Source organism: Salvelinus fontinalis, chromosome 7, assembly GCF_029448725.1.
Source record: "Salvelinus fontinalis isolate EN_2023a chromosome 7, ASM2944872v1, whole genome shotgun sequence".
Classification (NCBI taxonomy): Eukaryota; Metazoa; Chordata; class Actinopteri; order Salmoniformes; family Salmonidae; genus Salvelinus; species Salvelinus fontinalis.
This window is the reverse complement of record NC_074671.1, coordinates 33,027,481-33,042,071: the sequence shown is the minus strand read 5'-3', so window position 1 is coordinate 33,042,071 and position 14,591 is coordinate 33,027,481. Positions and strand designations below refer to the sequence as shown.

General features: G+C 42.5%; 1 protein-coding gene across 1 annotated transcript; it reads left to right on the top strand.

Moving 5' to 3' along the window:
• The first annotated feature begins 5,562 nt into the window (after positions 1 to 5,562).
• On the top strand, positions 5,563 to 13,815 carry LOC129859425 (sonic hedgehog protein-like). Its single transcript, XM_055929213.1, has 3 exons — positions 5,563 to 6,207; positions 9,971 to 10,232; positions 12,183 to 13,815. Exons 1-3 carry the CDS (start codon positions 5,899 to 5,901, stop codon positions 12,875 to 12,877), a joined length of 1,266 nt encoding a protein of 421 aa, XP_055785188.1. The 5' UTR covers positions 5,563 to 5,898; the 3' UTR covers positions 12,878 to 13,815.
• The last annotated feature ends 776 nt before the right edge of the window (positions 13,816 to 14,591 follow it).

Genomic DNA, 14,591 nt, shown 5'->3' with positions numbered 1-14,591 from the left:
GACCTTGCATATCCAGATTGGTCACGCCAACGCAATTATCATTTGTTTGTTGTCTGTGTGGCTGAAACGGCCATTACGGTTTCACAACAGAAGAGGGCCTTGATTTCATGCACATGAGTCATTGTGTTTTTGCCCTTGGTTTCTAGGTATGATTTCAGTACATTTAAACATCCATATGTGTGACAAACCACTCTTATCACAGAAACACAGGATCTATTTAGCCATCCTCTAAAACAATCTATAATTTGGTATTTGTGTGACTACCAGTGAAGGAATTAGGACTGATGTTACACACGGAATGTGATGTGTCAACAGAAGTGGAATGAGACTCTCTCCTAATCAAGCATTATCCCAGTTAAGGCCTGGATGTTCTAACCATGCCCCTCCACCCCTCCCCTGCGCGTTGGGTTCACCCTACTCCGTAGTTCAAAGTGGTTTTGCCTGTCTAGCCTTGGCGCTTAATGTTTAAGTATTGGGAGCGGCTGCAGGGAGCAAATAAAACATCTTTACAGACTCTGTGACACACCGAGAGCTACAATCCCAGGTACTGTTATTGTGCAATCTCCATTGCAACTCAAAATGAAATGCCTTCAGGACATATCAATCCTTTCAATACAAATCATGACCAGTGTTCTCTAAAAGCGTGATTGTACCGTCTTAAGTGATTCAGAGATAGAAAGGGGAAAGGTTGTGGCATAACTGGCGTAAGTGTGCCAGTTTCACCTTTCGCAGATTGTCAAAGGTTCAGGCCAGGATGAAAGCCCTCAAGCCCTGAATCGGGACACCTGCCATTTGAAACTATCAACCTTGTCCTTGGTGATGGTTTTCTATTGGGTCGAATAAAGGAACCTTTTACCAAACAAAAAGAGAACTAGCTGGCACAGGGTGTGTGTGTGCGTGATCACTCTGCAGTGTTAATCCATCAAAACCTCAGACAGAAGGAGGACTTAGAACAGTCATGGAAGGACTTAGACCAGCAAAAGCTCTGTTCAGCCCCTTTCATTCTACCTCGCCACATGCTTGGTTAACACTGTGTTGTGCAAAATTAGCCACCTGTTTAGCTTTGATCAGATCAGAGGCAAATCGAGATCCTCCATGCCGGCTCAAACTGGTGAGGGGAACATGCTCAAACAACCAATGAGTGCTTTATTTGGGTATGGCTGAGGTGGATGGGTGTTTTCAATCAAGGCCTATGGAATATGGCCCCAATCACATGGCAGAAAAAAAGGGTTTGCGAAGGTGGTGTAGGCTGCATCCCAAATGGCACTCCATTCCCTATATAGTGCACTACTATTGACCAGGGCTCTGGTCAAAAGTAGTGCACTATGTAGCGAATAGGTTGCTATTCCAGGTGACTAGGACATACCCGTAGTCACCTGGAAGGGAGATGGATGGAGATGGCCATGGAGAGAACTGATGAGTCATCCATCTCACTACTCCTCACAGAGGATCATCCATCACATGCAACAGGCTCAGCGGCGCTACGCAATCCATAATGCCCTTCAATCCCCCTTTAATGATTTCATCAAACAACTCTTATTGTTGCCGTGCCACTCCTGGTAGCAGTTAGCATGGCTCTCTGCTACTGCTCTGCTGGTCTGGTGACTATGTTCTACTATTTATGAGTGTTTTCTCTAAATGGACTAGTCTCTACCACTGTATAAACATTATGCTGTTGAGATTCTGCCCCGGTGTTCAGATCATCCAGATATCTCACGTCCCCACCCCCACCACTTTATTTGACCTTTTCTTTAACTGGGGAAGTCAATTCAGAACAAATTCTTATTTTCAATGACAGCCTAGGAACAGTGGGTTAACTGCCCTGTTCAGGGGCAGAACGACAGATATTGACCTTGTCAGCTCGGGGATTTGATCAAGCAACCTTTCGGTTACTAGTCCAACACTCTAACCACTAGGCTACCTGCCCCCCCACCCTCTGTCCATGGCCTCAGAGTAGGGTGAAGTTGCCCATAGATGCCGATCTTGGGTCAGTTTTGCATTTCCCCCACTAATAGGTAAGGATTGGGGGAGGGGAAGCTGATCCTAGATCTGTACCTAGGGGAAACTTCACCCCGGAGGCTATGGCTGTGTCAATGCTGGAGAAGAGATGCTTGGCTGGGCTGTGTTCTTGTCGTCAGCTGTGCTTCCAGTGGACTGGTTGGTTCCCTCGGAGCCCAGGCAGCAGCCCAGCCTCCTAGTCGTCTGTAGAGGTTGCATTATTCATGGCCTCCAGTCTGCATTATTTACATTGCTTACCATTTTTACATTTCACACATTTAGTTACCAATTTACAGGGAGGCCTTTTTCTCTTCTCCTCGTGTGATTGAGGTAATGTACCCAGTTGGTTCGTTGGTACAAGACATCATGGCATCAGCCACCAGGGCAGGGCGGATGTGGTGGTGGGTTGGTGGAGTCTGAGGGTAAGGGCGCCACCTGCCTCACCAGTCCCCACCACACCGCGCGGCAGTCCCTGTGATTTTGAGGCACCTGGGTGACATCACTGGCATGTCTGCCTGGGTCTACATCTCAGAGTAGTGATACCTGAACTCCTGTTCACTGCCTGTGACCTCAGCTTTAACACTGCCCTTGGTTTTGGAACGTCTCCTGCAGCTGTAGGCTAGTCCTCCCTGTGTTTACTTAGGACTTCCATGTTGACGGCTGCTGAAATGTGCCTACTGCCGAGACAACTGAGATTCTCCTGTCACTCTGGAAACAAAGAACATAGAGGCATTTCAAGGGTGTGTGCACAGCTATACGTAGATAATCAAGTTATTTTTCTTGTACTCAGAACAGTACTCGTACTTGTACTCGGTTAGGCCTGACGCTCTGCTAGCTAAATTGGTAATCTTTTGGCAAGGGCTTCATCATGTTCCTGCGCACATTAAGTGGCATGTAGCATCACCTGCCCTAATATCACCTGCCCTAAGCTGGCATGAGCCTGGCATGGGCCACGGACACAGTGTTGGCAGTGCTGGAGGTCAGCCAGGGCAGGTTTAAGTTAGACCTAACCTGTCTCTCCTGTGGTGGCAGGATCTCCCCCGCTCTCGTGCCACATACAAAGATATGTTAGTCATAACTATTAATATTTCTGCATGATCACTATGATATGGAACACCAATGTTAACCAATAGTTCACCCAGGATACATTATTTTTACATATAGCCATTTTTAAGAATAATCTCCAAATGCTAAGTAATCCATTGTTTGTTCGACCCAAATCAGCACCTCCTTACTGAACAAAGGTTTGTTCGACCCAAATCAGCACCTCCTTACTGAACAAAGGATTTTGTGATTACATACAAAGCTCCTCCCATTAGACTTTTAGTCAACCGAGCCCCAGATTTTTTCTGTGATACTTATTTATGTAGTAATATGCATATATAGTATCAGAGCAGAGAAATACTACAATTTACAATATGCACTTTTCCAGAGCGACATACATTTTCGAACTGGTCCCCCGTGGGAATCGAACTAACAGCCCTGGCATTACAAGCGCCATGCTCTACCAACTGAGCCTCACAGGACCCCTATTGCTTCTACATTGGTCATTCACTGTGGTAATATCCTGGCAATATCTTCAAGGCCTCTGCTAATGTTTTTTATTGTGTCAGACCAGAGTGGTTCACACATTGCCAAGTCATCGACAAGGAGTTTACATAGATAAACCCAGAAACTATTGATGAAAGCAATCTAAACAGATCACAATCTCTTTGTGAAGCTCAGATATGAGCTGCCATACAGCATCAATTGGATATTGATGAACGTTCTATGCATACATTGAGTTTTGGTCATCTCCCGAAGCAGAAACAAATCATTATCTGCAATGGGGCCTGCTAACAAAGGCCTGACCATCGAGGAGCAGAGGCAGAGCGTTAATATGTCTCCCAAGACAAACAGACACCATCTTTGAGAGCGGTCCTGCAAACGTGTGAAGACAAGAGAAAGTAAGACAATTAACGTACATACCTCGCCTGCTGCTATGGACCAGTGAATACATTGGTTACCATGGCGTAATCTGTCAATGAAGTGGACTTTGGGGGACAAGCTTTGTGGTCTGATCCCTGGCCCAAACAGACAGCAGCGTGTTTGTGTACACTTGACAAGCCATTTCCAATAACCAATGGCCCAGGATGTGGAGGAAGAAGAGGCCTGGGATAACAACCTCAGAACACCCCAAGTGTCTTCCCCCAAAACACCAGGACACCTTTTTGTGCTGATCTGGTTTTATCCATATTTTGGGGATTATGGTTCTGTTCATTTGGGGTGAATTTATTAAGATAGGCCTAAACATAACTATATTCCATAATAGGCCTGGATGTTATTAGTTTGGAAAGAGACTTAATAATACAAGTTGTTTAAAAGTTTAAAATGTGTTTTTAAATGTTTAGTGCTAAGGAATTGTCTTAGTTCCAAGGCTGAACATCTGAACATGTAGGCGATGCTTCCACACAACATACTTTTAGGCCTATTTTAACAATAAAGAAAATGTAATTCAACATTTGTATTAAAAGGTGTTACACAAAGTAACAGAAAAGTGTTGGCTACTCTTATAATTTGTGTTTGCACATGGTATTGCAGTGTCGTTTCAATAATTACCATTTGGCGAATTTTGGTAAGGCTGATGTACAGCGCGCATTACGCATGTATCATTAACATAAAATTTGAATTTGAGTTAGACCTAATTTGCCAGTTTTGTCCATTTAAAAAAAGCCTGATTCCATGCAACGCTTTATCTGAAGACAAAATTGGATGGTGGCTCTAAAACGTGACATGCATCCACATAGCAGATGTGTGCTCCACGGCCTATGGCAGTGTCATGCGCATTGATATGTTTTATTTCTTTTTATGCAAGAAAATAAACGCATGGTTTTTCACATAACATAGGATGTTATCTTTTTATGCAATAGCAGACTGAAATGCTGACACTAAAATGAGGGGTTTCGTGCCCGAGTCAAATGGTATAGTTGGACATGTGTGCATACATTAGTTTCGCCTAAATCATACTTCGTAATAGCTATTTTTTTTATTTTTTTTATTTTGGTCCTCTGACCCGTCTAGTTTCCAACCAGCGGCTATGAGAAGCAATACTAATATTGGGCTGTTTGGTTAACCAATTGTACAACTTCTTGACAACTTCTGGCTTATTCATGCAGGCAATCCACCCAGACACTCTAACATAGACTCACTCTTACACAGTGAGGAACACCCAGTCAGCCAGAGACATGCGCACCCGTGCGTGCACACGGATTTTCAAGCTATTTCCCACAAGTGGGGAGTCAACGTGTACCAAAGTTGATCTAATAATTCTAGACACAACATTCGAATCACCCACACTAAGTCAAATAGCATAACAACATAGGCCTATAGGCTAATAGGTGGGTTTTCATCAATTGGTTAGTTTTAGGAACAGAGGAAGAGAGAAAAAAAAGTGTAATTGATGTTTTCCCATGGAGTACAGCCCCTCCCCTCTAACCCACCCTTCAGGTGGAAAAAAAATCTTTAAAGATTGTTTTACTCTTTGTGGGATAACATCAGAAGGGTTTGTCTGGGCGAACCAATCAGGTCCCTCCCTGCCATAGATCGGTGCTATAATACATAGCAGTAAAAGCGGTCTGCTCGCACAAGCGGCTGCAGCTCGACTACGCAGAGATTCCGTGGCTAATTTTCGCACTTTTTACCCACGCAGCAACGTCTTTCCTTCGATGTGTTCCGTTATTATTTTAAAGAGGCGTTCATTTCCGCACCTGCCACGGTAGTGATCGGGGGGCACGGTAGCCTACAGACGAACTAGAGGAGGAGACAAGGACATTGTAGAAGCAGCGGAGCGAGAGGCAGGAGAGACATAGAAACAGCCGCCGGTTGACAACATACTGACAGGCTCCGAGTAATTTAGATTTTATGGACGAAATGCTGCTGTTGACAAGAATCGTTCTGGTCGGGTTGATCTCCTTGTCCTTGGTGTCCTCTGGGATGGGTTGTGGACCGGGCAGGGGCTACGGGAGGAGAAAACATCCGAAGAAGCTGACACCTCTTGCGTACAAGCAGTTCATCCCAAACGTCGCGGAGAAGACCCTAGGAGCCAGTGGCAGATATGAAGGGAAGATCACACGGAACTCCGAGCGATTTAAAGAACTGACTCCCAATTACAATACTGACATTATCTTTAAGGATGAAGAGAACACCGGTGCGGACCGGCTCATGACTCAGGTAAAACGAATACGTGTTTAATGCCGTGCATCTTCTAGCACACTGTCTAACACAACCTTTCACATGAGGATGAAGATTGCGCACCACAAATAAGGACATATTTAGGTCTCGGGTCTGTGCTTTTTAAAGCAGATGTGTGAAAAGGTTCCGTTTCAATCTCAGAGCATTGCACTTTTGATTAGGTCCTGCATGGGTAAGGCTTTCATAATCAAACCAGAGACATGACATAGGCCTACTGGCATTTCGGTAAGACACCCGGCTTTCATGATTGTGGCAGTTTATTTGAAATATTTATGTGGTTCTCTCTCCTCATATCTATATTTGTATCAAGGCCTTGTCTTGTACAGACGCGCACAGGCTGTTTATGCATTAGCCTACTATATATCAATAGGATATTCACCTATTGCACCGTTAAGATTTAGATTACATCTTAATTTCAGTCATCTGATCTGGCATCTATGACTGTAGCAGCGGTGTTGTTTATGCATGGTTGGCGCATGCAGATATATTCTTGCATAATGGTATTCACCCTTTCGCAGTATAGTGTTTATCGGCGCATGAAGACTGACATTTCTTTGAGAATGTTCTGAACACTGTCGCTACTTCATAAATGGGTGGGACGCGGCCAATTAGTGCAATGATATAGCAAGGCGCACCGACTGCACCTTGCGTAATGCATTTGCTTTGGAAAGGCTAAGTGGCAAATAAGCATTGTAGTTTCTGTGAATCAGATTTCCCTTAGCCGAATGCTAGTCTATGATGTCTTCATAAGATTCTGGGTGGCTAGTTTGCATGCATTGTCCATAAAAATATGGGTCAGAAATGCACAGTCTGGATAGCATGTCTCGCGCCCATAAGGTTACTTGATTTCCAGCTACTGTTTGGCTAAATTGGGTGTTTATTACGCTTATGCCGCACTTGCTGTGCTGCTATTTTAATAATAACCGAATTACTTCAGTCCGGCCACCTTAAAATGCGACTGAACCTGAAGTAGTGTGGTAGAGGTGCGCGAGCCGGACTCCCTGGACCGTCTACAGCGACATGGGCACGAGCTCTGATTAAATATTCACCCTGCGTGCAGTCTCAAAATCTCTCTTAAACGCTCCCTTCCCTTCCTCCAATATATACGTTATCACACTTTAAATGGAGGCTAGAGTGAGATTCAACCTTGTATTCTGTCTATAGCCCTCGGCCACTACCCGTTAAAGCTGTGGTTGAACAGGGAATTTTGCCAAGGACTCTGCTTTTTGGACACACCATGCGCTTTCATCTCCATTTACCTGCTTTCTTTATCGATCTGAATAGAGTAGAGGGTGTATTTTGTGTTTATTATGTTATAACTGCATAAACAAATGCGCAAAACCATTAAAAAAACATTAATTCCTTTGTGAGTGACAAAATAATCTAATTTCTCTATGTTTTGTGCTAGACTATAATTCAAAGAAAGGACATGTTTCCATTAGATCAACCAGGCAAGGCAAAGGAGGCTCATAAACATGGGCGGGGGCATTTGAACGCATGACCTTTGGTCAATGAGAAGAGGAAGCATAAACAAAGTTCAGACAAAACATGTATTAGGTATGGAGTGCTCAGTATTTGTTTAGTGGCGCACTGCGTAGCCCTAATGTATAGATGCACCTGCAACAACGGCACGAGTTAGAGATAAACCAACGTAATATCTGAATAATAGGAAGAGCTAATGGTTAGCATCTAGAATATGTTTGCCATCTTCTATATTGGATGGTTGTTGTGCGTAAAGGTCAATCATCCAGTGGGCTGTCGTGGGGACCGCGCGGACGCTCTGTGGGTGCACAGGCGCACTGAAAGTTCTAGGCTATACGATCGATTCCTGGAATAGTCTCACTATTGTTTAATCAAACTGTCATTTCAACTGAGATTAAACGTGTGTCTGTTGTGGTTTCCTAAATGCAAGTAAAACTCCAAACTCCAGTTAAAGTGATGACTATAAAAGCGTGGTGCCCCAGGCTGCGCCAACTCATTTTGAGTGAACAGGTTAACCTGCAAGCAGCTCCATCAACTACAAAGACAAGTTCGTTTCGAGGAAAGTTAATGACGTCCTCGCTTTACCGACACTTTTAGCGCGCAGCCCCAGAAGAGTCTGTCGCGAATAAAAACATCACATGGTCGTTTGTAGCAAGCACAGCTTAATGTGAACGTAATATTGCCACGAAAACGAGGCGATATTGAGACGGACCAGTGGGTTGTTTGCACTGACAGGTAACTAACTGATAAGTGTTTCCTCTAACCAATTCATTTGTGGGAAGATTAAGAGGCATGCTGCGGTCTAGGCTTGTTGAACAACTATAGTCTGAGCACAAAGCGCCGCTGAGGGATCCTGCTGGGCTTCACGGTGGCTGAACATAATTTGGCTTGATTTGCGGCACACGACCCAATGAATTAATAAATAGTTTAGTCTTCACGGCTCTTGACTCCGGCTATCGTACTCAGAATGTTTTTTTCACTCACTGCATGCTACAAGTGCGAGTATAATATTAGTTTGTTTTGACCTCTCGCAGGAAAGACCGGTTAGGCTAATTGAGATACCACTGGTAGACTAACCTTATGACCAGCATGTCTTGGGGATCGTTGCCTACAAACGGAAAAGGATGGCGTGTGTGTGTGTGTGTGTGTGTGTGTGTGTGTGTGTGTGTGTGTGTGTGTGTGTGTGTGTGTGTGTGTGTGTGTGTGTGTGTGTGTGTCAACCCCCGGTTGAGTAGTCCTGTCACGTCCCAAGAACTGTGGCGACAAGAATAATTCAGCTTTCCCCCTGGTTGCGGTGAAAATACGCTTTTGTGATGTTTTATTTTACATTGGCCCTATTTGTTAAGTGTTGAGAAGAGTTGTCTTGGAGATGACCAAGCATCTCACAAAGGGTCCCGAGATAGGTTAGGAAGTGCAACGTTCCAATTACTGGAAACTATTTTATAACCCAGTTATTTCTGAAGATTATCCTCAATATCAATTATTTATTCAAAGAAAACACACATCTTAGCCTGCTAAAGATTCTTGGTTTCATGAAGTGATATATTTTTCCCATTCTAATGCGTTTTAAATATGTAATTCATTCCAGCATTTCGTTTTATTGGAGTCTATCACATCTTATATCATCTTGGGTCTTGGGAGAGAGTACAAATAGGCCATTGAGCGGTCGCACCTGTCCAAGGATCAGATCTATATATTTTAGGCCAGTGAAGCGAATGCAATGCCTTATCAATTTTTCATCACAAGCTTCTCTATCTGAGATGTGCCCCTCTGACGCTGCTCTTCACGCAGAACATTCGAGCTTAGGTAATTCAAACAACCCATTCACATTGTGAGTAGACATATATCCCCATCACATAGGCAATATCACTCCATACAACATCACGATGGACGGTATTGATTGGAATAACAGTTGACGTTTAGTGTGGTGGAATCTTGGAGATATTCAGGTTTACCAGATGTAATGAAATGTTAACTATTTAGTGATTTGTACTTTGGAAAGACCATTGAAGACCTTGAAATATAGGAAAAGGGCAACTCTATAGGACAATGGTTTTGGCCTCGAACCATGCATCTACAAAATCGCCCATACCTTCAGGCATTGAATTAAGATTGTGAGCTTAATATCATAATAGCTTAATTTATTACTTAGGCTTAATGCCCAGGCCTGATACACATGAAAAGGTATTAGCATCTAGTGAGCATGATTCGTGAATTTTATATATCTTAATAGACAACTGGTCCATTTTCCTTTCCTCAGAGATGTAAAGACAAGCTGAATTCCCTGGCTATCTCCGTCATGAATCAGTGGCCAGGGGTAAAGCTCCGCGTCACCGAGGGCTGGGACGAGGATGGGCACCATTTCGAAGAGTCCCTACACTACGAGGGAAGGGCAGTGGATATCACGACCTCCGATAGAGACAAGAGCAAGTACGGCACGCTGTCCAGACTTGCAGTGGAGGCTGGATTCGACTGGGTCTACTACGAGTCCAAGGCCCACATCCACTGTTCTGTCAAAGCAGGTAGGGTGTCAAGTTAAGAAGCAGTTCGTCACCATCACTGACATTAAAAACGAATGTGAATGGGAAAGATGGTAATAACAGGGAATAGAGCCCCCTGCCCTCCCATTCAAAACATTATTATGTCTGATTTAAACTCGCACATTTAACTTGTCTAAATTCCAGTTACTGACATTAGTCTACGTTGTATAAAGGCCTATTTCTCACCGATGAACGAATAAAGTTATTGATGATAAAACTGTTTTTTCTTTTAACAATATGCTACTCCAGCTAGACAATTCATCAACATAGATTATTGGGTAGAAATAAACAACGTTTCTATAAATAAATCAAAACGTTTCTAGGATATTATTTGACGCTTCCTCGTTAACCAACCTTCAGAGTTTTCCACTATGTGTCCTCTCGCTGTTCACTTGTTATACCGTGACCTCTTATCCTTCCATTTTAGGCCAATCAGCTATATTTCTTCTAGATTTATAGGCCTATTTAGATTTCAAATAAGTAGGCCCACTCCATCTATATGGTAGTTATGTTGTGTATGGGTAATTTTCTGTTTATGTTTAATGCATACACCCTACCAGACTTTTTCATGATCTTTTATTGCCCCACCCCGTCTCTCAGATGGAACCACGACCATATATTTCACACTCATAAAATGCCATGACCTATACTTTGATTTTGTGCCCTGTTCCTGTAAGCTAACTGATATGCTATGGACTCCGAAATCATTGCACGTCAAGAGAAGGCTATTCGAGTTAACTAAACACATTGCAGCTTTAGATGTGTAGATTTGTATTATTTTTTCGAACGAATCAATCCATTCTAGGCCTATGTTTGGATCAGTGTTGGCCATCCAAAATGTATATGAATTTTACCAAAGTACTTCAGACAAATCTTTTGGGTTAATATCATCTCTTGAGTTTCCTAAAAACCATATGGAAATCGACTTAGCCCTATTCTTCCTGAAGAGCACATTTGCGTTTTGAATTGAATGGAACATCTATTTAAAATTCAACACACTCGTTTTGACATCATATATTCCGTGTCATTAGGGGTCATGTGACTTTACCAAAGGGATTTAGACTTACAAATGTTAAATTCGTTTGGGGCAAATCTAGTTTTCAATTGTCACCTTATTTCATGCCGCGGAATCTTAAAATAAGATTAGATCCAGAAATTCAGAGCGGGTCGGTTCTATTCTGTGGATGGGTGTGTTTACTGACAGTGTGATCCTGGAGATTGGAATATAAAGAGTTCTCCAAAGGCCCGAATTATTGTCATCAAGATTGACAACAAAGCGGGGGAGAGGTGGTAAAAGGAAGGGACATTGATGTTGGTCGACTGCAAGCATTTAGAGTTTTGGCCCTCATTTAAATTCAAATCTGCATCTTGAGAGGCTTGGAAAAGTGGCTCCACTGGGTAAATAGTCTTTGCGGCGCTCATGTTTTTTTTCTGAGAGTACTAGGCTATGTGTGTGAATTGTCACATAGAGGTTTCTGCACCTGAGCAAATATGGGAAGAGAAGCTGGGAAAGGCGCAAGTGTTCTTTTCCAAGAATGGCTCGGTCCACAAGCTGATTTAGAATGACAATGTCCGCTCTTTATTGGTTTTTAATTAACGTCAGCAGACCCAGGGCTTTCGGTTTTCTCCTCTAATGCAACAAGGAGCAGCCAATAGGCCTACGTTTGTGTGTGTGTGTGTGTGTGTGTGGTGGGGGGGGTATAACCTATCGGATATTGATAAATACGCCTAAAATCACAATTTTCATTCCTCTTTCCTATTAAAAGTATGGATAGAGACAATAGGCTTATGTGACAGTGGTTCATTCATAGTCAGGTCCATGCTACATACATATTCCACAGTGCTGAGCTCAACTCACCCTGCTCTCATGGGTAAATCAAATAATTGGGTATATATTCACAATCACTAATACAATCTCTTCTATTTCAACAGAAAACTCAGTTGCTGCCAAATCAGGAGGCTGCTTCCCAGGCACCGCTTCGGTAACTCTCAAAGATGGAAGCAGGAAGGCAGTGAAAGACCTCAGAGTTGGCGACAAAGTGCTGGCAGCCAACAGTGATGGGAACCTCGCATATAGCGACTTCATCATGTTCGTGGACCAGGACTCTGCAACCAGAAGAGTGTTTTATGTGCTAGAGACTAAAGAACCAGCCCAGAAAATCACCCTTACTGCTGCACATCTGCTCTTTGTGGTCAACAACTCCACGGATGATCTCCACAGCATGTCAGCAGTATTTGCGAGCAAAGTCAAACCTGGACAAAAGGTGGTCGTCTTTGATGATTTGCATAACCAACTGAAGTCGGTCACCGTGGAACGGATTTACACGGAGGAGCACGAGGGGTCATTTGCGCCTGTGACGGTTCAAGGAACCATCGTGGTAGATCAGGTGCTTGCGTCATGTTACGCGGTAATTGAAGACCACAATCTAGCGCACTTGGCGTTTGCACCTGTCAGAATGAGCTACTGGCTGTCCTCGTTGCTATCCCCGAAAGACTACTCCATGCCCAACGCCACCTTACACGAGGACGGAGTGCACTGGTACTCCAAGATTCTATATCAATTAGGAACGTGGCTCTTGGATAGCCACGCGCTTCACCCACTGGGGATGTCAATAAACTCAAGTTGAAACCTCATATGGAAAAGCAAAATGAGACTAATGTAGAACAATAAACAATAGTAGAATAAAAAAGACAGGCCCCAGCGGAGTTGGGATATTTATTTCAGAGACTTTTACATGTGTCCCTTTCAAAGAATGAATGGAGCCTTAAAAGTTTTATTTGAATAATTTATTCTCATGTGAACTAGCTGGTATCACACGGATGGATTCTAAAACTGTGTGACCAGCAAATTGTGCAGAATCTATTTTTGTATATCTCAAGTAAACCGCAAAGAAAAAGAAGACCATGTAAAAAGCAGCAAACTTCTTGACAGGTTGCAATGTTCTGTGCATATTATGTGCAACTGACTGTTATATTTTGGGGATAAACAAACTTCGTGGGGGTCCATAAATTATATTTTTATACACAGAATTGTAAATTAGATTTTGACAGATCGTAACCGAATCACATTTCGTTATTTGAAATAGTGTAAGATACGAAAATATATTTTAATTTAAATAGTTGGGAAACGACTTGGACATCTTGTACTGTTTTGTTTATTAAGAAATCTATTCTTTTGGAAACGTTTCGTCTAAGTTGTCAGAGTGGGACAGATATTCTGCCTCATGTATATTTCCTCTGCTTTTGTTGTATTTCTTTTTTCTATTTCTTTGAGAAAATGTGAAATGCACATTCTGACAATTCAGTAACAGTATAAGTAGTAGCCTATAGAAAAAACGTTTCGTTGAATAAATGAATAAGTAACTCCTGTAAATTTACTAAAATGTATTTTTCTTTTCATATTTTGTAATAGGGAAATAGTTTTATAGAAATTACATGCGGCATATGCACAGTTTGGATAGTTTATAGCGTTCCAGTTAACTTTCATAACGATGTGTCAAAAATGTCTAGAGTTTATTATTTATATGTTTATTACAAAATGATATAAAGAAAATATTCAAACCTGCAGTTGTTACATGTCTTTTTCTAATAGCTCTTGGATATTGACATTCTGGGTCCATAAGGGAACATAGACTACCAAAATTAAAATTAAAATTCGAACTGTTGCTTCAATTGCACAACTTTGGCGCAAGTCTCCCTTTGACACCAATGCATGTGTCTATAATGCGAGTTAAGCGCGTTTTTACTCAATAGTTTGGTGTTTAGCTATGAATAAATTAAATGTGAAGTTTAACGTATCGAGATAAAATTGCAGGAATTCCGCTCTGCTTTGAACTGCCTAATGTCTGCTTGTGAAATGTAGAGACCCTACGTCAAATTTAACGAGGTTAGCCTTTCGCAAATAACTTCTGAAAAACTTACAGACAGAACCGTGTTTGTTAGCCCTAAACCTGCTTGAAGACTCTGTGAGCAATTCCATTTACAGGAAACGTAGTTAAATCAAATATTTGCTCAATGAAGAGTTCACTGCCACATAATACACAAATGCCTAATACACAAATGCCTGTCCATTCAAGGAACAGCGACTGTTGCGCTAAGACAAGTGCACAGTATTCCAAGTCCTGCTGGATGCATGCCCACCAACGCATGGAATACGGTCTGTATTTACTTCACACATTATGGTCATACAACTGAAAGATAAGCTGGCAAATGATTAAGCTTATATTTACATTTGAGTAATTCAGCAGATGCTATTTTCCAGAGCGATGTGCCTTGCCTCAAGGGCACATCGACAGAGTTTTCTCCTGGTTGACACGGGCATCGTACCATAAACCTTTCGGT